Below are 25,579 nucleotides of genomic sequence, written 5' to 3' on the forward strand. Positions count from 1 at the left end.
TTTAGTGTAAAATCCCTAAACCCAACCACGCGAGCTTTTATTTTGAAGATCACGAATATGTTTTGAGCAAGCGTTTTAATTCTGGCTTCACGCTTCCTGGTTGCCACTTGCCATAAACACAGGCTAATATTTATAACATTCAGTTTTTTAATGTTGTTTCTTTTAGATGATTGTCTATTGATGTGCTGTTTCGAAACCGATAGAAGGAGGTATGTTACATTGCATCGTCCTACCTGCCCTTTTCTGTGAGAAAAGCACATTTGTTCTTTTAGATACTAACTTAACGTCAATATATATGCTCCATAAAGAGCCAAACAAATATAGTAAGTTATATATAAAATCGGTATTTTTCTGGTCTTTAGATTTAAGTTTGTCTGTTACTGTCAGGCTGATTCCAGTTGTGGTTGATTATGATTATTAATGGCTTTGATGGGGTTAAGTTAGTTATTATGAGTCACTTATTATGATTTATGATATTTAAGATTAGGCACCGACCAGAATAGATCATCATTAGAGTTTAATTACATCACTGGACAACACAAGCATGTTCATAGGGAATCAGAACATATATTATGATTGTTCAGATTGTGTTCTTCTGCTTTTCTTTGGCAGGCACCTGAAGAATCCACAATGCCTTATTTTGGCTCGGAGGAGACGGTGAAAGAGCTCAAGCGAGCTCTGTCCAATCCTCATGTCCAAGCCGACCGCCTCCGGTACAAAAACTACATCACCAAAGTCATCAGGTCTGTTAAAAATGTTCGTCTGCCTTTTTTGCTGAGTAATTTTTTTAAAGAGACAAAAAAATCACCAGCAATGGAAACCCTGGAAATATTAGGAAAAAAACAAACATGGGAATTGATACATTTTTCTATTTGTGCTTAGCTCATAAATTATTTATCAGCTAAACTGCTTGTGTAGTATGTAGAATATATACATTGTTTGCAAAACCATAGCTATGTGAGCGGATGTTTCCTTTTAATCGGTTCTGAATTAATCAGTTGAACTGGTTTTCATTAGCATTATGAATTATTAACCATTAATTGCACATTACTGGAAAAATCATGGAAAATATTTGGTCAAACATTGTCCCTATTGGTAATCGTATTGTGAAGCAGGGGTCAACGCTAAGGATTTTATCTACTGGCCTGGTTGATATATATATATATATATATATATATATATATATATATATATATATATATATATATATATATATATATATATATATATATATGTGTGTGTGTGTAAATACAATTTTTAAATGTACCACAATTAATATACCCTTAAACACTTGTGCATTTTTTACACATAAAAATTATAAAGAGATTTCTCGGGCTGTGTTGTTTGTAGGTACATGACACAGGGTCTGGATGTCTCTGCTTTATTTATGGACATGGTGAAAGCCAGTGCCACGGTGGATATTGTTCAAAAGAAGCTGGTTTATCTGTACATGTGCACCTATGCCAGTGACAAGCCAGACCTGGCACTACTGGCAATCAACACCCTCCGTAAGGACTGTGCTGATCCCAATCCCATGGTGCGAGGGTTGGCCCTGAGGAACATGTGCAACTTCAGGTTTGTATGTCTGGCATCATTTCTTTCTTTCTGTCTGTCTAGACTCAGCATATCAAGCTATCACCTAGTAACAACCTCCCATAACACCACGACAGCCAAGCAATGCCACAGCTATGACCCATAACAAACACTGCAAAAATTAGCCTCGCAAAACCCTAGCAACTATCCAGGACACTTAGCAATCACTTATCAACACCCTGTCTACCACTCAAACACTGCAACAACATCTTAGAAACACCTTAACAAGCAACACCCTAGCAACGATCCAGGACACTTTAGTAATCACTTAACATCACCTTAGCAAACAACCAAACAGCACAACAACATCTTAGCAACATCTAACCTCAAGAAACACCCTAGCAACCATTCAAACTCTGTAACAACATCTTAGCAACACCCTAACAAGCAACAACCTAGCAATCGTCCAGGAAACCATAGCAATCACTCAGCAACACCCTAGCCAACACCACAACATCATCTTAGCAACACAATAGCAACCATACAGGACATTTTAGGAATCACTTGGAAACATTCTAGCAACCACCACAACCGCATCTTAGCAATACTATAGCAACCATCCAGGACACCTTAGTAATCACTTAACAACACCTTAGCAACCACCCAAACATCACAACAGCATCTTAGCAATACCATAACAAGAAATTTATGACACCATGACAACTTTGCCCCAAGCACGAAATGCTCCAGTTATTACTCAAAACAGTCGGCCTTGCAACACTCAAACAAGCAATGCCCTAGCAAGCTCCCAGGACACCTTGAAAGAACAAAGTCAAAATGTCAAAGATCAAAATCTTAGCAACACCCTAAACAATTGATACCCTAGCAACCATCCAGGACACTTTAGCAATCACTTAGCAACACCCTATCGACCACCCAGAACACTGCAGTAGCCTAGCAACACCTTAACAACCACCTAGGACACCATAGCAATCACTTAGCAACACACTATCGACCACTCAGAACCAGGGTGTCCGTGGGGTTTTAAAAAGTATTAAAAAGTGATAAATCAAAATTGTCAAATTTAAGGCCATTAAAAGTGTTAAATGTGGTCTCATAGGTATTATTTTTTTCCAAATTAGGTATTATTTTTTCAGACTATCAGGTGGCCTATTCTGATTGAAACTCTTTCTGCGTTCGCGTTAGTTTGTTTAAATATGGGCTTTAGCATAACTGGGCACATAATCAAAGATCTTTCGTCTCCGTCTCGGCGTATGTTTGATGCTGACGTCATATTCAGCGGTCGTTCGGCATCATCTCAGAACACTGCGCGCTCAACAGAAGGGGCTGGCTTACGTTTTATTTTAGACTTGCTTCAAGGCATATCTTCAACGACTATCATCATAAGAGCAATCTTAAAGGATTTATATAAAGCCTAAAATGAACAAAAAGAGTTGTGAGAGAATGAGGCGCAATCCATAGACAGTATATAAAAAGTGAGATCCGCGTGTCTGTCTGCTCTTAAAGGGGCAGCAGCCAATAAAGCTTCCTGTCAGTAAAGTTAAAGAACAAAGGGAACAGAGAAAATGACTCGCTGCTCTTGACTAAATAACTTTGTAGCTTTAATAAGGATTAACTATTTAATTTATAGTTTATGCAGTGCAGACTGCATATAACTTTGATAACTTTATTACATTTCTGTATATTTCCTAACTGTTAAGACAGGAAGGGCAGGAGTAAACATGACATTTATTATGGGTTTATGTTAGCATTGTTTTAAGTTTACTTAAATTAAAAACTGTTATATTTTTGAAGCCTAATAATAAATGTAAAAAAATAAAAAATCAGTAGCTGTATTAATATCAGTAATACTGGCCTTCATTCATAAAAAGATGCCATTTAAACAAGTATTTAAAATATACTGCCTTTATGTTGTTTCTACATTAATTTGATTAACTGTGAAATCATTATATTAAAACATTTATTAAAAACGTACAAAAACATTTTTTTAATTGCGATTAATCACAGAAAAAAATGTGTGATTAATCTAGTTAAAGTTTTTAATCGATTGACAGCACTAGTTTTTAGTATTTTGTTAAATTCAACAACTTATCACAGTTATAGAAATGTAATATTTGGCTCAGGTTTTGTTGTTGGAAAAAAAACACTAAATAATTTAATTGCTGAATTGCTAATTATTAATTGAAATCAAATGTGTATGCAGTAATGCTTCTCCTTAACCAATCTTTGTGAATGTTGAGATCTATTTTACTGTGTCTGAATGATAACTTATAACAGATTTCCTCCTGCTGTCGATTCTAAATCTATTCTTTTTTGTATGTTATATATGTCAAAAAAACACTTGCAATTCAGTGTCGTGATGGTTTAAAAAAATATTTACTACTAATAAGGTAGTAAAAAAGGTATTAAAAAGTAGTAAATTTAACTTAAGGATTGCTGTATATAAACTCTCTGACAACCACCCATTACACTGGCATCATGGCGGTAAGTTTTGAATGCACTTTCTTCAGAAAATGGAAATCACTTCACATTGTGCCTAACAGCATCCTGCAGGTGTGTTAAAATCACAGTAATGCACAGCCTAACATCGGAATATTTCTTGAATAAATCCTAAGAGACTGTATCTACATGAGATGCTTCCTGTAATTGGCTTGTTTTCCAGAATGCCGGGAATGCCGGAGTACATAGAGCAGCCCATTGTTGCAGGTCTGCGAGACAAGGCCAGTTACGTAAGGAGAGTCGCGGTTCTTGGATGTGCCAAACTGCACCGTCTACAGCCCAACACAGACATAGGTAGTGATGCAAAGTTGATAAGCAAAAGGCTAAACATAATGTGATAATTGTTGCTATCTTATTTCATTGTGGTTAATAATACATGTGTATAAAATGATGTCAGGTGAATGTTTTGCTTCACAATGTTCCCTAAAGGAATGTTTTTAGGTGCAGCGACTGTCGCACATCCTTAACTGAACTGAACATTCCTTCAACATAACATGCACGTAGACAACCTGTTGGATCATCAAAAGCAGGGCTAAATCACATGAAATCCATATTTAAATATCAAACATAAATATAATACTATCTGGTCTTTAATAAGTAATACTACATGGTCTTTCCTGGCTTTCCTGAATATTCAGTGTGTTTATGTGTCAAGGAATAGCCGTTCTATAAGGGTCCAGTTTGTTTTTTACATGATGAATGTTTAGTAGAGCATTTGAATAAAGTGCGCGTTTACATGCACGTTCTTAAGCCGATTATGCCTAATAAGCCAGCAATGAACATGGCCATGTAAACGCGGTAACCCGTTTTCTTTTATCGGAGTAATGTCATAAACGGCGTAAGCATAAACCGGTCGGGACAGGTAGTTTTTTGCCTCTTACCCCGATTTTGCGCTGCATGTAAACTTGTTAACCTGCTTTCTGTCGGCTTATTGAAGTGTGCATGTGATGGGTGACAAAAATGCAAACTTAGAGCAGATTTAAACGCATCCAGACAGAGCGAGCTATCGTTTTGCATGAAATAAGAACATATATCACAAACGCAGACTATTTTAAGACCCAGAAAATTGTAAAGGTGTGTTCTCATCTCATGCAGCAGAAGTAGAAGAGGTTCAGTCAAAACGCTGCATCTGGAACTTCATGAGGGATAATATGAGCCGTAGATCTCCCGCTGACACGGCGCACGCTTTATTTAACATCACAACTGGCGTAACATTTGAAAAACCCAGAGTCAGATATACTGACATTATTATTTTTGACATCACTACAAGGAAATAACCCGGTTTATTAATAAAGTCATGTAAACGCGGTTGTCAGTTTACTGGTTTGCATGTAAACAGGGAAAACTGATTATTTCAATAAGCTGATATTTGTGAGTTATCAGCTCACTGGTGTGCATAAAAACGCACTCAAAGTCTCTTTGGATACAAGTATCTGCTTAACGAATACATTTGTGTCTTTTAGATGGCAGTATAGTGAACGAGCTGTACGCTCTTCTGAGGGACCCGGACCCCGTGGTTGTGGTGAACTGTCTTCGCGCCTTGGAGGAAATTCTCAAAGATGAGGGTGGTGTGGTCATTAACAAACCCATTGCTCATCACCTTCTCAAAAGGTGTGCGGTTTTTACCTTTACATTCAAAAGATTGTTCATCCATACGCTGTTGTAAAATCCTCGTTGTTTCGAAGAATGTCAAAATTCTAATTTAAAACGTGTGAAAAGCTTAAAAATGTGCTCTTTGTGTTCTCTGTGGTTAAAGGGGGGGTGAAATGCTGTTTCATGCATACTGAGCTTTTTACACTGTTAAAGTTAAAGTACACTTGGATTCCCATCCTAAACATAGACAAAGTTTCAAAAACTAATGTTGGACGTTTGATGGAGTATTTCTGTGTCAAAAATACTCCTTCCGGTTTCTCACAAGTTTCGTAGAGTTTTTTTCCGAGTATGGGTCTACTTGACGTCGACAGAACGGAAGGTCCTTGTTTGGGCCGTACGGGCTCTTCTCCCGGAAAGGTGCGCGCGCGCGTGACTAGATGCACGCCGCCCACACTGTTCTCAGAAGCAGCAGATCCACTCGTCCGTGCAACACGTCTGTCGCGCCGCGCTCCACTTTATTCCTATGGGTGACGTCGAGCGACTTCAACGCTTCAGCACAGCATTACAGGAAGGCAGCGCTGCATTTGAACCGATTTGAACGCAGAAATGACGGGAAGCTTCACAACATACGCTTTGGTCGCAAAAGTGGATCTCCACGGTCTCTGCTGTCTGGACTTCACGAAATCAACAGTTAACTTACCAAAGAAGTGTGTTTTTGACGGAGCGGTCCCAATGATAAAGGTTCGGTCCTGCTTTGGAAACAGGCGGTGAGTAAAACTGCTTCAAATGTCTGTTGTTGGCTATCGTCACGTGAGTAAGTAAACATCAGTAAACAACATGATCGTGTAACGTTACAGTTAATTTATCAATGGAGCATGCGATCTATGGTGTGTGATTAAATACATTTGTTTAGCTGACCACTATAGGTGTCAGTTTGATAATTGGAAACCACCCAAACATAAACCTAGCGTTCTCACAAAGCGTGCTTCGTCATTCAAATGCACTAACGGTTACTCCATTGTTGTTCTCTGTATAACGTTATTCTAGTCTGACGTGCAAAACCGTTTTGCTTGCTACTGCTAAGGTTTAGTCGCATACAATAGTCCATAAACCAAATCATGTCCTCATAAACTGAGAGATGATGTCAGCTTTCAGAAGCTCTCGTGCTGTAGCTGCACGCTCGTCATTCTTTAGCTCCGCCCACACGATACGCCTCCAGACGCTGGTTTTTTTCCGGAAAGACTGGGTACAGCCCATATTTCTTTTATAAATATAATAAAACTAAAGACTTTTCGGAGATATGAAGGATGCAATACTACTCTAGGTACTCAAGATTGACATGAGATTGACTGAAACTGAGTGTTTCACCCCCCTTTAATAGGGAAGCCACAATTTTCAATATAATATTGAACCGTTCGGTTTTGCATTCAATTAATTATTTCTACTTCTCTCCGTTTTAAATATTTCTCTCAGTTTATTTCGGCTCTGTTTTTTAGTGTGCCTGAGAGCCTACATGCTGATATGAGCAAATATTAGGGCTGGGCGATATGGCCCAAAAAAAAAATCCCCGATTTTTTCCACCAAAAATTCGATTTACGATTTAAAACGATTTTTTCCCCCTCCTACTTAAAATCAATCTGCAGATGACAAAGAAATTGTTCAAAACAAGTTTTAACTTTATTTTGTTTAGGTAAAATTAAATATTTGCAGCTTGGTAGAAGTGCCTACCTGGGGTGCAAAACTTTCCGCATGTGAATAACCCCCGACTATTCCACAGTATAAATGGGCACCATATCTTTTGCAATATACAGTATACATATCAAAGGTTTATGAATTGATATGCAGATAAAATTAACTGTTATTAACAACAGTAATGTGCAAAAAAAGTATAGGGAAAATTTAAATGTAATGCTCTTATTAAATATACATTAGCATTGTTCTTTAATAGTCTCACACTGAACTGATCGACAGCTTCAGTGATTATTAAAGGAGCTCTTTACTTTACTGTAATTTAGTCACAATTTGAAGAAAAGTTTAGTTTTTCCTGAGACTGTGACTTCGTACTTTTCTCCATATATTAGGGAGTGGAAATCGCTAATAAATCAATAAGTGCTCTTCTGCTGGTTATAGTGGTGGGCATTTCATATCTTTTTTTAAATAAAAATGCTACAAAATGGATTACACATTTTAAAAAAATAAACTAAAAAAAACATTCCACTATTTCTTTCACAAGACCCCCTTTAAACCTTTAGTTTTACAAACCATCACATTAAAAATAACTTTACAGTCGGATATCTAGAGCTTTGAAGTAATGGAAATAAGTGTGAAGCTCTTGAAAACCATTGGAAAGTGCTTGAATTTCAATCTCAAAAGGTTGTACGAATCCTGAGATTAATGACAACAACAACAACATTAAATCCATGTGGTTTTACTACAGTACAATCGTGGTAAATGTTGGTGTTTTGTGACTGAAACCCCTGACCTTCGCTCAGCTCTGTTAGAGCTGATATCTGTGGTTTATAACAGAATTCTGCCCCGACCGCTTCCACTAGATCACAGTAGCGATGGTATTAATTCTGTGGTGAATTTAAACGGTCTCTCACTGGATCACCAGCGCTGTGTATCGTGTCTGTCACGAGATTGGCCCGTGTGTGAGCTCGCGCTGTGTTCGTGTCAGCGCAGCTTTAAATGAGTAGGCTATAGCGCCTAGCGCGGTTCCGTTCAGACTTCAAACACACTTTGCAGCGGGGTATTGTTAATTGTTCTGTGAAAAACTGAACCAATTACGAATGACACTGTATGTTGTTAGACGCGATCCTTGTTGTTTGTGTACCTCTGTGGCAAACGCGCGCGGGGAGGGCTGAGCCATTACGGGAGCCCAGAGGGGAGCGTCGGCGGATTTGAAAGAGAAAACCGATTTTCATTCACAAAAATCGTCGTAAACTAAAAACTCGAATTAATCCATAAAATCGATTTATCGCCCAGCCCTAGCAAATATCCAATCATATGCACTACATTTATGGGTTGTTCTGTTTAGCCGCGTTTTAAAGCCTTGCTGGTTAGACATTTCATTTGTGTTTTACATGCGCTCAGCGCGTGCGTCTGTCAAACACGTGATTACTGGACTAAGTAGTCTTACTGCGCTAATACTGTTAAATACACACAAGGTTAACATGTATAAACACAGTCGGTTATGTCTAAAGTGTCAGTAAAATCACGTGGGTCTGTATATGAGATGCGAGCAGGTCTTTAAGTGACAGCAGCGCAGCCTATAGTGAACGCTTGTCCTTAAAGGGACAGTTCACCTTTAAAATGATGTTAATAAAACAACAAAAGACAGAGAAAAACACTCACTGCTCTTGAATAAAAAAATACAGTAGCTTTTAATCAATGTATATTGTATATTGAAGAATATGTAGTTTTAATTTTAGTCTACATTTATTTATTCGATTTCATATTTAAAGGGGGACTTCAGCGCTGGGAAGATGAATCTGTATTTAAACTGGGTCATCAATGTAGTAGAAATGTGAAATTATTTTTGAATTTGGTGTCTTCTAGACTGAGAAAAGACAGAAAATATATTTTTGTCCCATGGGGATGAAAGACTACAATTCCCAGAATGCTTCGCTGCCCTGTGAGGCCATTCCCAACGCCACCAACTTGATTACAATGACTGAGTTGGAGAAGACACTACAATTAAAAACTGAACGTGTCTGTTTAATATAATGAGTGAGTCACCGCGCGAGTATCACAGCACTGAGCACTAACTGCAGGAGTGATGAGAGCTGAGGTAATCGCGACTACACTCGGGGCATACATTCACACAGGAGTTCAGTCTGGCGCGTTTCAGTTCATGCCTTTGGAAGATTAACTTTCATAGAAATTAATTTGAGAAGTTAAAAGACTTACAATGCTCACCATAGCTCCGTTTAAATGAGTGCCTGCAGCTGCGAGCTGAGCTCTCCCTGCGAGCTGTGTGTGATCTCCATCCCCCATGCGCGGATTCAAAACATGCGGAAATGGCTCCCTCTGCTGGCTGTAGTCTTTAGCCTTTGGGCAAACGTTCCTCCTATGATGCAAAAATCGTCAATTTGCACCATAGGAGGAATTTTTCCAGAAAAAAAATGCATAAATCTCTTGTCTCAGGGAGATATGAGGGGGAAAAGCACAATAATTTGAATATACTCCAGGGTTTCTACTGATACAAAGCCATATGCTAATCGCTGAAGTAACCCTTTAAATGCTGCTGTACAGCTCTGAGCTGCCAATTGAAATATATATATATATATGGGACTGTAATGCAGTCAAGAGAGCTGCCTGGAACTACGCTCGCTGTGCGTTTCCCAGAAAATAATTGCACACTTCAGCATTCAATCGTAGTGTAAGGTCTTACAATGCCTTAGACTTTCTATCACGTAACAGAACAGAAATGGAGAATGAGACAGGTACACTGGGTTCCCACTTGTTCTTTAAACACTTGATAGAGTTACTGTTATCATGGCGGGGACCTAAAACACATCACTGAGAGCTGGAATCAGTTGTTTTTGGTTCATCTACAACCGATGGAGGAGGGTGTGGGCCTTGGCATTGTGATCGAAGAAATCTCACAGGAGGCGGGGGCAGGTGAGCTGGGCCCACAGGCTTTGGTGGTTGTGGGGCAGGGCAATTTTTGGTTGATATCTGGGGCTCATAGTAATTGAGTGTGATAATCTGGTTCTTTTCTCTGAGAAACTCACAAACAGGGATGCTGTAGAGAGGAATAACATGTCTGGTGATGGGGGCTGTTTTCCTGGTGTTTTTGGAGGCTGAAATATGTTGTCGTCCAGGTCATGGATTGACCTTTCATCCAGCTTAATATTCAGACCAGCATAAAGCATAACAGTACACTAGTCTGACCCCCGATGCTGCCCACTCTTTCCTGCGCCTCCGCAGTCCGGGGTGAGATGTTGCGGTTCAGTGCCTCGATCTGTCACTGAATCTTGGAGCAGTTGTAATCCGTCAGTCTGTCTGTGGTGAGCTCTGTGGGAAGGGCTCAGCTGGGAGTGTGTCCGTGAACAGTGGCCGTGTGGTGTTATCTATTCAGGTGCTGAAAAAAAATATCCCAAGAGGATATGAAGATCTCTTTTATTCTTCTTGAGTGACAGGCATGCAAACGTGGGGTAAAAAAAAAACACAAGAAGTGCTTTGTCCCATTTTTGTATGGTCACCGTTGGCATGTAATGCAACAAATGGTTTTTAATTTCACCCACATGACGTTTTACAACCTGAACTAAAGGGTCCTCTTTTTAAAGTTTGTTTTCCTTCAAGTTAGCAAGTCAAATGGTAACACCATCATGAAACATGTCATTGACCCATTTAAGCATATTTTCTAATGACCGACTGTGTCTGTTTGTGTTTTCTCCTTCAGAATGAAGGACCTGGACAGTTGGGCTCAGAGCGAAGTCCTCACCTTCCTGCTCCGCTACCGCCCTCGTAGCGATGACGAGTTGTTCGACATCCTCAGCCTCCTAGACGCCTTCCTCCAAAGCGCTCACGCACATGTGGCAGTTTCCACGCTCCGCCTCTTCCTGCATTTGGCCGCCGCCCACCCTGCTGTGCAGGCCGACGCCCTCCTGCACACGAGCGCCCCCCTGCTGGCCACGTGCGGCGCTGCGTCACGGGAACTTCGCTTCGCTGGACTCTGTCACGTTCAGCAGGTCATGCGGAGTCAGCCGGGTCTTTTCGGCACACATTACAAACACTTCTTTTGTGGTTACTCTGAACCGAGTTACATTAAGTTACGCAAGATGGAGATCCTGGTGGAGCTGGTGAACGATGAAAACGTGGCTTTGGTTTTGGAGGAGCTGAGAAGTTACTGCACTGATGTGTCTCCTGAGCTTGCCCAGGCAGCCATTGCCGCTATAGGTAACGCATCTTGTGAAATGCTGCCTGTTTCTCGCAGTTTTTTTTAATTAAACAATGATTAAAAAACAGAAACTTAATTGCGTGATCAAGTTTTATATATATATATATATATATATATATATATATATATATAAAAAGGAATTTTTTTTTTTTTTTATTTATTTTTTATTTTTTTATTTTTTTACAAATGATGAAGTTACTGCCTAGGAAATCGCCCAGTCTTACAGTTTTTTTGGATTGCTTAAGCACAGTTTTCAAAACAGGGCCCGTGTTTTCAAAACACTACAAACAATTAGCTAGCCTGACGTGGTCATACTCAATTCTAGTCAGAATATGAGTCTGAAACTGCTCCATTGGGCTGTGATTATGGGGCGTTTCAACCGAACCAGGAAAGACCTCAATTGGATAGACCTACAACCAATCAGAGCAACGAAGCGACATCAACAGAGCTCAACTGCACTGTGTTGCCAAGTCCGCGTTTTTTTCCGCGGGTTGTTTTCTATGTCCGCGGGTTGAAGCGAATATTATGTGATATATAGACAGATGAGTGCGAATTTTAGCAGGCAGTCTTGACAAAATAACACACATTTTACCCCCCAAACACCATTTTTTTCCCGCTGTTACTTAATGTGATTTAAAAAACGTGGCAACCCTGTCTGCACGCGCACTGGAATAAACGATCTTTGCCGGTGTTGTAAAAAAATTAAATATTTTAATGAGACACAGAGTACTTACCCAACATGATGATCATTTCTGAGAGAAATAGTGAAGGTGAATGCAGATACAAACAAGCTCTCTGTTTGAGATTCAAACAAATATAATCCAAGCCCCTTTGATGACGAGATGATTACGTTACTGTTGATCATCTGTCCATCATCGTCTAAAGCCCGCCCTGATGATTTCATTGGTCCGAACTGTTTCTGTTCGGGGATAATTACTCCTCTATGGATCGAGGCCAGACCGAACTGCCTGACCTAAACATTTTGTGGGCGGGGCTAAGTTCAGTTGGCATCCAGGCTAACAATTAGCACAACCAAACACCCAATTAGCAAAACAATACAGATCCTTTTCATAATTAAACACACTTGTAAAACCTATACACTTCTGTTTAAAAACCACTACTTGTTACCATATGAAACACACACGTTTAACAATACTATACTCTATACTTTGCATGAGTTAAACTCCGCTGTGATAAACCTAAAACTCTTTTAGCACCTCTACTTCCCTATGATTAGAGTAGGCTACCAATATAATGTAAATCCACCAAACGCTACACAAGACCAATGTTGCAGACTGAAGAAACTCATTCAACACTTCATTTCAACATGCCCAAAATGTTGACATGGACATTCATAATACTGTAACAAAATGTCACTTTACATATTGTACTGTAAGCAGCTTACTGTAAAAAACAAACAAAAAACCTAGACATTGTCTCTTCGCCTAGCTGGATCTGGCCAGAGATTTTCATCAACATCACAGGCAATGTTTTCATTAGCACAACACCTTGGAAAGAAACGTCTTGACCTCCATCTGGTCACAGGCCTCCTCCTTGTCCTCGTCTTACTCTTTCTCTGACGCTTTCCATTGTGTTTGAAGACCGATGACCTCACCTGCTGCTTTTTATTGTGCTTATACACCTGATTGATGTGTCTACAATTAAGCCAACAAGTGTTTGCACACCTGATGACTGTGTTGAACCAATTGGTTGTACGGTGTGGTAATTTAAGTCCGTGCTTTGGTATTGCAAGGAAGTGACTTAATGATAGATTTTTGTGTGTAATGTATGTTAAGTGTGTTTAGTGTTTTGCAAGTCACTGTGTGTAGAGTTTTGCAACAAGTGTGAGGTTGACTGTGCGTATAGTTGTGCAAATATGGGCCGATCTTTTGCTTCTTGAGTGTAAGGTTTTGCTAATAGTGTACTTCTTTTAATTTTAGTGTGTAAGCAATCCAAAGAAACTGTAATCTGCATCGCTATTTGTACTCATTGTGAAAACGCAGGCCACAAGAAGTAATTAGGTGAGTTTTTGTATCACTTTTACTGTGGACATGCTAGCTGGCAACATAGGATTCCATTCATTATGCTAAGCTAAGCTAGCGGCGACCCTGCCAAACTAAAACAATGCATGCACTGAGACAAAAATGCATTTGCCCATCTAAATTTAGGAAAATTGAATAAGCCCTATTTCTAAAAACAGTGGAGTGTTCCTATAAAACTAATGTTACAATATTGCATTACTACCTTAAAAAGTAAACAATTGTGTTAGTTACTTTTTATGGAAAGTAATGTTATGTTTCTTTTGCCAGGGCCGTAACCACCATAGACAGAAGTCCCCCTAATAATTAGAAATGGCTAAGGTAGGCAGGGTTTGCTGTTCACAGAGTGCTTAAAGGTGCTGGATGCAGGAAGGACAGCTAGTGGTTGAAACGGGTCCTGCAGTCCAAATTCCAAAATATTGTTTGCCCCGCCCCCTCTTCATCAGACCCAATAATGGCCCTGTCCCAAATGGCACACTTCATGTGTACTTTCGGCCTTGTGGACTTAAATGGCCACTGTGTGCGTGTCTGCATTAAGTCCACAAGACTGTAGAGCGTCCCATTCGTCATTTAAGCATAAAGAAGGGTGCTTGTTATGCACCCTCGATGCGCACTTCAGCTGAACCCGCAAGTTCTACCCGGCAGTCAAAGCGCATCACGTCGTGCGGACTCAGAGGATGACCGTGAGGGTTTAGGGTGCCATTTGAGACGGGGCCAATATCTGCCTGCAGTACCTGAGGCTGCACTTTTAGCACCGCCACGGTTTCAGGACTACATTTATAGGGTCCTAGTTTTTTGTGACAGCGCCAGCTAGCCAACTTGCACTCCAACAGAGGAGACCTGATTAAAATTGTACCACTTTTTTTTTCTGTTCTCTTTCATTTAAAAAAGTGTCTGGATCTGGATCAGGGTGCTTTGATAAACCGGCAAAAAGTAAGATGAGTTACCTGATCCTGGATACCAAACCATAGGATTTGCAAATCCAGATCATTTTGATCCAGACATTTTGAAAAACTAGCCCCTGGTTTCACAAACAGGGCTTAGATTAAGCCAGGATTAGGCCTTAGCTCAATTATGACACTTAAGTAGCTTTTATAAACATGCCTTGGATAAAAACAAAACAATGGCAACACATATTTAACATATGCATGTGCAAAATTGCTTATATCCATGTGGAGAAATCAGGGAGAACAGAAACAGGCATGATGAACTAATTAACAACTAGGAGACTAACTAGGGAACTAGTTAGTAGAAACAGAGCATACATGTGACGCATATCTCGTGTCCTGTAATATAAATCATTGTTGAATTATCAAAATGTCACCTTTTTGCTAAAATGCCTATCACTGTTACGTCTAAATGTATTATATTATGTAAAAATGTTGCCCTCTTCAAGGTCGTATTGCACGAACATACAGTGAAAAGTGTCTGGATATCCTGACTGGGCTGCTGGCGTTGAAACAAGATCACATCACATCAGGTACGAGAGAAAGCTGAGCCAGACCTGTGCACGCTTCTGGGCTTTTATATCTTGTAGTTAATGAGTAAAGGAGAAGGTTTAACTATGTTTCGCCCTAAAGGAAGTACTGTGATATCTACATTGTTTGCTTTCCGCAAACCTTTTAGCGGGCGCTTTCTCCAGCCTGGATGAAAGCTTTGTTTGCTAACACAGAATCATCCGTTTTCCTGTCGTACATCTAATCTGCTTTCCTGCGTGTCTTTGTTTAGCCGTGATCCAGACGTTCAGGGATTTGGTGTGGTTCTGTCCTCAGAGTACAGCCGCTGTTTGTCAGACCGTTGAGGCCTGTGTTGACAGTCCTCAAGATAGCGAGGTGAGATCATTCACATGCTTTCTATTTTGGTCAGACACAACTCAAGCTGAGCACTTTTTACTGCTTTTCCTTTACAGTCCCATCCAACTCATTCATAACAAAATGGGAACAATGATAGCTTTGTAAATAGAATGCATACATTGGCAATTTATATTTGTCTGCTAATATAATTTCAAGCATTTCAGGATAAGCTCATGAGAAACACAAATTCAGTCAAGTGGGTCCAGAGCTTTCAAACTGACGAATCTTGGGTCACCATAGGATTTAAGGGATTTTATCTTAAGAGATTTTAAAGGGTTTAGTTAAAACTATGTAGGGAGCAGAAAGCTCAGTCCTGCTAAACGCTGATTCGATCACATCTGGACTATGGAAGCCGAGTTTATGACCCATGAAATCACATCCGCTTAGACTCTGTACATCATCAAGGCGTATATCTGGCACAAGGGTCAGCCATTCAAAGTCTGTTTAATGAACTTCTCTGGAGAACAGATGCCTCAAATTAGTTTTACAGAACACACAAAGCTAAAGACCAAGTCTTGTGAATATTAATTTTAAACTCATGAAACTAAAGTTTTTTCTTTCTTTATTGTGACAAACACCAATCAGGCATAACATTATGACATTTGAAGAGAATAACACTAATTGTCTCTTAATCACGGCACCTGTTATTGGGTGGGATATATTAGGCAGCTAGATGACTGGGTCAGAGCATCTCCAAAACTGCAGCTCTTGTGGGCTGTTCCCGGTCTGCAGTGGTCAGTCTCTGTCAAAAGTGCTCCAAGGAAGGAACAGCGGAGAACCGGCCACAGGGTCATGGGCGGCTAAGGCTCATTGATGCACGTGAGGAGTGAAGGCTGGCCCGTGTGGTCTGATCAAACAGACGAGCTACTGGAGCTCAAACTGCTCAAGAAGTTAATGCTGGTTCAGATAGAAAGGTGTCAGAATACACTGAGCATCGCAGTTTGTTGCGTATGGAGCTGCAGACCAGTCAAGGTGCCCATGCTGACCCCTGACCCCGCCGAAAGCACCAACAGTGGCACCTGAGCATCAGATCCGGACCACGGAGCAATGGAAGAAGGAGGCCTGGTCTGATGAATTACGTTTTCTTTTGCATCTCGTGGATGGCCGGGTGTGTGTGCGTCGCTTACCTGGGGAACACATGGCACCAGGATGCACTATGGGAAGAAGGCAACTTTGACACGTACCACCTACCTTAGCATTGTTGCTGATCATGTTCAGCCTTTCATGGAAACGGTATTCCCTGGTGGCTGTGGCTTTTTCAGCAGGATGGTGTATATCTGAGTGAAACAGATTCTTGAACAAGAACAAATGTAGGGTGGGACTTGAGTTTGTCCATGGGTAATGAACTGGATAGTTGTTCTCTCGTCGCTTCCCTCATCCCTTCCCTCGTCCCAAAGTCAATTGGTTTATTTTTTATTTTTGGTTAACTGGCTGAAATAAGGTGTGTGGTGTACACAAGCTTAAGACACTTAAACATTTTATTCTTTGACATAAAGTACATCAGTATTAGCCTGGTCTTACCAGACTCTCGTACATTTCATTTGTACATAGAGTCTGGCCACTCTCCATTGACAAGGGTTTCTTTCCGTGAAGGCGGGAACTGTTGAGGTTTAAAACTATTGGATCTCCCCAGAGCTACTCTAGATCTGCCATAACCAATCGCTAACGTTTGGTCGTGACGTATGTCATGCGCCCTTCGCCTGTTTCACTCATGGAAATCCGACAAAATAAAAGTGCACATGTGCATGCCACCTCAGTAATTAAACTATAGGATAAAACCTAAAACTCGTGCATTCGGATTGAGATTTATTCACGCCACGGTGGAGAGGAGAGCTTTGTGATCGGGAACGCGCTGCTCACGTGGTCCGTAACATCATTGTATGCTGTAAATAAAATGTCATATGCTTGCTATGATAAATGCTGCTATAAATAACGGACCAATTAAAATGTTTAAGTGCTTTTATTTTTATTTGTTTGAGCGGTGATAAAATATGTAGCTCTTCTAAATACTTGCCAGCATTTTAAGGAAATAAAAGTCTAGAAATGCATCCTAATAACAGCAAAGCAACCGTACGGTGCTCTGCAGTGGTCAAAAATGATTATAAACAGTGAATTTTGAAGTGATATATTGTTGAAAACTCAGAGATGTGGATTCGGACAGCTATTACATCAACATGACCTTGCGCTTGTCAAAAGCAGTAGGTAACGTTAACTCGGCCGGGGATTTTTGCACGGGTGGTGAGAGACGGACGGCAATAAAATAACTGACCAGTCCTTGTAACTTAAATGATGGCAATACCTTCCGACCCCACGAGAAACAGTTACCGTCCGAATAGCTTCAGCCAACTCCTTCATCACTAACGAAGCGATCTGGAAAATCAAACTTTTCCCGAATTTACCCTGTTGGAGGGCCACAACATCATGGCCACCAACAAACCCCAGCAGAGACTGTTATAGCTCCGGCTTTAACTTCTGGATATTCGGCAGCGGTGCCACAATGCAATGAATGGTTTAGTTTGCATCTTTCTCCGCCGCCATTACTGAACTACATCTCAAACTAGCGCTCGGCATCAACGTCATCGTTCTCAGCCACTCCCTCTGTTCGCTGATTGGACCGGTAAAAATTTGTTCGGAGAAAACCTAAGACTACACAGCAGTCCCAGACGTAGTACTGAAGGAAAATGAAAATTGAGCGGAAGTACGTAGGAGGGCAGAGCCAGGCTACTTCAGTATAACCACACTCGTGAAGCTGTGACGTGTCATAAAAGTTATTAATTTATGAAAATTATCTTGATGAACAAAGCATGTAAGTTTCATAAACTTTTGTTGATCAGAGTTAATTTTTTTGCTATAATTTTTGTCGAGGAAACCAGTGATGCTAACTTCCGTGTTAACCCCGAGTCTATTGGTGGATCTCATGTGAATGACAGGCGCCTGTAAACATGCCGTCAGAGAGAAGATGTCGCTGCAAGAGGATTAAAGATTACTAGGGCACATGAATTTAAAAATGATGTGCAGAGATAAATCATTTATAATTCATTCTGCAATATTCCATAAAAATGAAGAATTGTCCATTTGATTTCATGGTGACATTAACAGCTGATCTAAACATCCTGACATAGTTTTCATTACAAATATATGTCTGACCTATCAGAAAAGATCAAATCCTTCTGTGGTTTTTCACAGGGGAAACAGGCTCTGTTATGGCTTCTGGGAGAACATGGTGAGCAGATCAGTAGCGCCCCTTATGTTATGGAGGGCTACATAGATGGGCTAAAGACAGAGCTGTCCTCGGCGGTGAAGATGGAGCTGCTGAGCGCCTCAGTCAAGATGTTCCTGTGCCGTCCTGCTGAGACGCAAGACATGCTGGGCCGTCTTTTACATTACTGTATTGGTGTGTAAAGCATGTTTACTGATAATGGAGTCAAATAGAAGCACCATTGGACAAAATTAGTTATGTTCCTCCAGCTGAACACGAAATGTTTTCTATTGTAATACAGTCTTGTTCAAAATAATAGCAGTACAATGTGACTAACCAGAATAATCAAGGTTTTTAGTATATTTTTTATTGCTACGTGGCAAACAAGTTACCAGTAGGTTCAGTAGATTGTCAGAAAACAAACAAGACCCAGCATTCATGATATGCACGCTCTTAGGCTGTGCAATTGGGCAATTAGTTGAAAGGGGTGTGTTCAAAAAAATAGCAGTGTCTACCTTTGACTGTACAAACTCAAAACTATTTTGTACAAACATTTTTTTTTTCTGGGATTTAGCAATCCTGTGAATCACTAAACTAATATTTAGTTGTATGACCACAGTTTTTTAAAACTGCTTGACATCTGTGTGGCATGGAGTCAACCAACTTGTGGCACCTCTCAGCTGTTATTCCACTCCATGATTCTTTATCAACATTCCACAATTCATTCACATTTCTTGGTTTTGCTTCAGAAACAGCATTTTTGATATCACCCCACAAGTTCTCAATTGGATTAAGGTCTGGAGATTGGGCTGGCCACTCCATAACATTAATTTTGTTGGTTTGGAACCAAGACTTTGCCCGTTTACTAGTGTGTTTTGGGTCATTGTCTTGTTGAAACAACCGTTTCAAGGGCATGTCCTCTTCAGCATAGGGCAACATGACCTCTTCAAGTATTTTAACATATGCAAACTGATCCATGATCCCTGGTATGCGATAAATAGGCCCAACACCATAGTAGGAGAAACATGCCCATATCATGATGCTTGCACCTCCATGCTTCACTGTCTTCACTGTGTACTGTGGCTTGAATTCAGAGTTTGGGGGTCGTCTCACAAACTGCCTGTGGCCCTTGGACCCAAAAAGAACAATTTTACTCTCATCAGTCCACAAAATGTTCCTCCATTTCTCTTTAGGCCAGTTGATGTGTTCTTTGGCAAATTGTAACCTCTTCTGCACATGCCTTTTTTTTAACAGAGGGACTTTGCGGGGGATTCTTGAAAATAGATTAGCTTCACACAGACGTCTTCTAACTGTCACAGTACTTACAGGTAACTCCAGACTGTCTTTGATCATCCTGGAGGTGATCATTGGCTGAGCCTTTGCCATTCTGGTTATTCTTCTATCCATTTTGATGGTTGTCTTCCGTTTTCTTCCACGTCTCTCTGGTTTTGCTCTCCATTTTAAGGCATTGGAGATCATTTTAGCTGAACAGCCTATCATTTTTTGCACCTCTTTATAGGTTTTCCCCTCTCTAATCAACTTTTTAATCAAAGTACGCTGTTCTTCTGAACAATGTCTTGGAACGACCCATTTTCCTGAGCTTTCAAATGCATGTTCAACAAGTGTTGGCTTCATCCTTAAATAGGGGCCACCTGATTCACACCTGTTTCTTCACAAAATTGATGACCTCAGTGATTGAATGCCACATTTTGAATGATTGAATGCTATTTTTTTGAACACACCCCATTCAACTAATTGCCCAATTGCACAGCCTCAAGAGCGTGCATATCATGAATGCTGGGTCTTGTTTGTTTTCTGACAATCTACTGAACCTACTGGTAACTTGTTTGCCACGTAGCAATAAAAAAATATACTAAAAACCTTGATTATTCTGGTTAGTCACATTGTACTGCTATTATTTTGAACAAGACTGTATATGGCTAAATGTAATTTATTCCAGTGATCAAAGCTGAAAGCAACATTACTCCAGTCACTTCAGTGTCACATGATCCTTCAGAAATCACTCTAATATGATTTGATGCCCAAGAAACAGAAGGAAAGGGAAACCATGATGCTTTTTTTTTAATGTTCAAAAGAACAGCATTTATTTAATGTAGAGATGTTTGTATCAGTTGAATGCATATTAATTTATTTTAAAAATGCCAGAGCCCTTCCTTGTTCTAGTTTATGTTTTCTGTGTGTATGATTAATCCTGTACTTTTATTTCCTTTGGCACATCAAGAGCTTCTTACTTCTGTGATTCACTTACAGTATTTTTGTCCTCTCCCAGATGAAGAGAGCGACATGTGTGTGCGTGACCGGGCTTTGCTCTACTACAGACTTCTTCAGCGTGGAGTTAAAGAGACAAGGAAATTCATAACGGGACCCAAATCCGATCCGTCCATGAGCATTCTCACTGGCCGGCAAGAGGAGCCCATTAGTCTGTGGGCCTTTTCCTTCAACACACTCGGTCCGCTGTCTGCACGGGATTTATGCCTTCAAACTGCTGTCATATCAGCCTCTGAGCAGCCGTCTGGCCGTGTAGAAAAGGAGCTGTTGCCAGGTAAAGCAAACACAATTTTGTGTGATTTCTGTATTTATCTTTCTTAATTAATAATACAATTTTTGTTGGAGGATTCTCTTGAAATTGCTGTTATCATCAAATTAAATATACATTTTATAGAGGACCTATTATGCTTTTTTACATTTACAACATTTACAAGTTGCTGTTTGAGCATGAGAAAGCTGTGCAAAGTTTCAAAGCACTAAGTCCACTTCAAAGGCAGTTAATCTCTTTATTAGTTTCTGAACTCCCTTTAGCTCCTTTATTGTAGTTTTGATTTTTTCACAATATTCCTCATTTAAATTTTCACCCAAGGCATCCGTAGAACAATGGGGTTAGTTAGCAGTGTGTTCAGACTCACAGCAGAGAGTCTGGACTCCATCACAGCTTTCGATGGTCAAGGACCGCCAAGAGGACGTTTGACTGACACGTGACGCAACCAATCACAGTTAGTTTTGTTCCGCGTCATGTTTAGGGCCGTGAAAAATGTAAAGTCGATGTCCCTGCAATAGAGGCCGCGTGCATCTGTGAATTATTCATTCAAGAGCGTTGTGCAAGTTTACTTCAAAAATGGAGCTGCGAACCTTGCATCATTTTTTTTTTTTCATTTTAGGTAGTTTTTATCATGCGGATGTAAGTTCAAGTGTTTGTTTTTTTAAAATAAGTTTGGTTTTAGTTAGTTGATGCTATAAAAACGGGTGTGTGATGTCATGAATGACAGATTCTCTAAAGAATGTTGTCACTAAAATAAGACTTTTTTTTTTCTGAATTCTTGGAAGGAGATTGAAGCTTTAGCTTTAATTTCTACATTTGCGTAACTATTTCCCGCCGACATAATGAGTTGTCCTGCAGTAAAATGTACTAACAGATACTGCGGTAGTGTGGGCAGGGTTTTGATATCATGGCTCTACTTCCTGCTCTCTACTCAGAAGACTCAGGTCCCAAATCAGTGCAAGATGCCAGCGCCATACTCGGACATTGGCGGCTTCACTTTTCTACTATGGAAGTTAGTGAAGGGGTGTCGTCCATCTTATTTTACAGTCTATGGTTAAAACTCGCAATTACTAGCCTAGAAATCTAGACGCACCCTAGCGGCAGCAAATCTAATCTGCCGCGAGTGTCGTCTACCAACTCTCAATACACGTCTGAGCTGTAAAAACCTAACTCTGGCCGGGCCAATCACATTGTGTCTAGAGTCGGTGGGCGGAGCTTAACATAATGACGGCCGAGTTGCGTTTGCGTGCTTCTAGTAAACACAGAAACTGTCGAACAGCGGTTCGAATCAGCTTTGACTGCGACTCTGGAAGACTTGGAGTTAAGCTTTTCTCTGAGAAAAGAACAAAGAATGGCACTGAAGTCCTTCTTAAGAAGGGAAGATGTGTTCGGAGTTTTGCCGACCGGATACGGCGAAAGTTTAATCTATCAACGAGCTCCGCTTCACGTTGCTCTGGTTGGTTGTAGCGCTATCCTATCGCGTGCAGAGGGAGTTTGAAAGACAACCGTTTATCCCGCCCCTCGGATTGAGTCCTGCCAATGGGGAGTTTCCAGACCAAACATCTTGATGTGGGTCTGGCTTATCAGGCTACGCCATTATAGCAAGGGGTGGGACATTTCCCAAAAATAAAGTAACGGACCAATCACAACACACTGGTCCAGCCGACCAATCAGAGCACACTGTGCTTTTCAGAAGGAGGGGTTTCATAGAGGCAGAAACTAAACAGAGCTTTACTTACAGACTGGGAAGAGAGGAGCTTCAACAATGGAGAATATGGGGACATTTGTTTTTTGAACATTAAAGCATATACTAGTAGAGCCCAAAAATAAAATGAAGACGTATATAGGCGTAATATTGCCTCTTTAAGCCTTATTATATATATATATATATATATATATATATATATATATATATATATATATATATATATATATATATATATATATATATATATATATATATATATATATATATAATATATTAGGGGTGTAACGATACGCGTATTCCTATTGAACCGTTCGGTACGAGGCTTTCGGTTCGGTACGCGGTACGCATTATGTACCGAACGGTTCTTGGACTAATTAATTAGATTTGGAAAATAAAAAAGTGTGTGAAATATAATAATATGCGTTCAACAAGGTAGCCCAATAACCAAAACGACATAACAGCCAATGCCCCTGACACCGCCGAAGTGAAAGAAAAAACAAAAAAAACTAATATGTTTTAGGCTGCTCAGTCAGGTGCTCGCTTACTCAGTAGGCTATGCGCTGAATGCTCGTGGCAAAATGGCTATTGCGTTTAACAAACCAGAAATAGAAGATCCTCCAATAACCAACAGGTCTGATGTTTGGGTGAACTTTGGATTCTTTGTAAGCTATGATGGTGTTGGCAAGATTGATGGATTAAAAAACAACGGTATGTCGCATTTGCTGATGGTACAGCAGCGGGAATAATTCATGTCATGTCAATCACTCATTTACGCCGACAACAAGACGATAAAAAGAAGAAACAGCCACAAACTATCCCCGCAGCATTTAGACAGACATTTCCAACTTATTCAAATGGCAAAAGACATCACTGCGGCGAGTGGTCCATTTATTGCCGCGGATATGAGACCTAACGCCCGTTTCACACATACTCCGTCTGCAGTGCGTGTGCGGTGCGTATTTTTTTCCGTACCCATGTTAACGGATGACAGCTTTCAGACTGCACGCGGATGCGGTCCGTCAGTCCGTTCCAGGAGCGGTGCATCTGCAGCAGTGCACGGATCGTTTTCGTACCGAGTCTATTTTTTGCTGCGCTGCATTACTGCATTAAAGCGACAGAAGATTGTTCGCATTAAAATAAACATGTACTGACGCGAAAATCTAGTAATTTCACCACAGATGCATATCATTTAAAATATACTCTTGTTTCAAAGTCAACACATGGCTTTTTTTCTCAAGTAAAGCAACAAAACGACACCTTACCTGGCATTTAGGTTAAAAAAAATGTGCCATAATGGATAACACTCGTACTTTCTTGGAGGTGAAAAGCAAAGTTCTTTTTGACCTGCAGGATTTCTTTTAAAAGGGTGTAAAAACGAAAGAATAGACTATTGTAAGTTTCTAATTTAAAATGTTTGTGATTTAAGGCTATAAACTATGTTTAAATGTTTTGCCACTTGTGTGAGCTAAATCTAAAGTATATAAATATGAATAAATTAATTTAATAAAATGTTGTTTAAATGTAGTAGGCTACGTAACCTGACTTCTATTAAAGAGTAAACAAAGAGAATTGGAATTCTGACGAGGCCTGTTCAGTAAAAACTTTTGGATTTTAAATAAAAAATAATGAATAAATGCTGTGTTTGTGGTGTGCAACAGCGGATCAGTTTTATTAGTTTTAATAAAAAAATAATAAAAAAAGGTAATTTATCTGCCAATTTTTTCTTTTTGCTGTATCTAAAACATACCGAACCGTACTGAACCGAACCGTGACACCAGTGTATCGTATCGAACCGAACCGTGAATTTTGTGAACCGTTACACCCCTAATATATATATATATATTTGCCTTTTTAACCTCATTATACGTTTAATTAAAAATTGTATAATGATTTGATTAATAATACATCATATAACTATCTCGCCGTACCTGTGTTTCTCTGAATAACAGGAAGTAAAGATGTAACCCTCTCCAGTCCAAATGACACAGAAGGGGAAATTAGTCTGTCTCTGGGTCCTCCGCTATCCCATGAGACCTTTGAGAAAATGTGGGTGGACTTGGAGACTCTCCACAGGCAAACTCTGGGTTTCCCTCGACCCAAAACCGCTCCAGAAACTTTACAGGCTGCCTTACAGCTGGTGAAGATCCAGACTCTGGCCTTCACTCAGGGCGACAGTTTGCCTTGGAAGGCCTACCTTTACACCAGGGGCACTGGGACCCTGATCCTCGCTGAACTATTGCAGGAAGACCAAGAGGCCCCTGGCAGCAGCGAAGGAAGCTTGGTGATATCTGTTAAACAGCAGCCCGGAAATCAACATACCATTAGAGGTTTTGTTTCAATAATCAAGAGCGTGTTGCAGACTCTTTATGTTGATCGTTTATGAGAACTATTGAACTATTACCACTTTGAGGACACTGTACAGTACCTAAGCTGTATCTTCTACACAATTAATCTAATGGTCAATAAAATAGTAATATGCTATTGGAATCTACAGACAATAATTTTTGCACTACATAACATTGGCTTACACACATGCTCATTCAGCACACATTTGGTGAATAAAACCAAACATGTCTCTTTGGCGATATGAGGAACTCGGTTGGTTCCCCAGCGGAACTGTATACATAATATTTTGTGTTATTACAGACTCGGGTTATAATTTTCTTTTACCA

General features: G+C 40.1%; 1 protein-coding gene across 1 annotated transcript; it reads left to right on the top strand.

The window, feature by feature from the left end:
• The first annotated feature begins 61 nt into the window (after nt 1-61).
• On the top strand, nt 62-25,542 carry ap4b1 (adaptor related protein complex 4 subunit beta 1). The gene is made up of 11 exons (XM_067446855.1): nt 62-209; nt 613-743; nt 1,351-1,575; nt 4,217-4,347; nt 5,517-5,664; nt 11,054-11,550; nt 14,987-15,070; nt 15,319-15,422; nt 18,630-18,837; nt 20,933-21,205; nt 24,857-25,542. Exons 2-11 carry the CDS (start codon nt 631-633, stop codon nt 25,288-25,290), a joined length of 2,217 nt encoding a protein of 738 aa, XP_067302956.1. The 5' UTR covers nt 62-209; nt 613-630; the 3' UTR covers nt 25,291-25,542.
• Nucleotides 25,543-25,579: the final 37 nt, after the last annotated feature.

The sequence above is a fragment of the Pseudorasbora parva genome, chromosome 6 (assembly GCF_024679245.1).
Source record: "Pseudorasbora parva isolate DD20220531a chromosome 6, ASM2467924v1, whole genome shotgun sequence".
Classification (NCBI taxonomy): domain Eukaryota; kingdom Metazoa; phylum Chordata; class Actinopteri; order Cypriniformes; family Gobionidae; genus Pseudorasbora; species Pseudorasbora parva.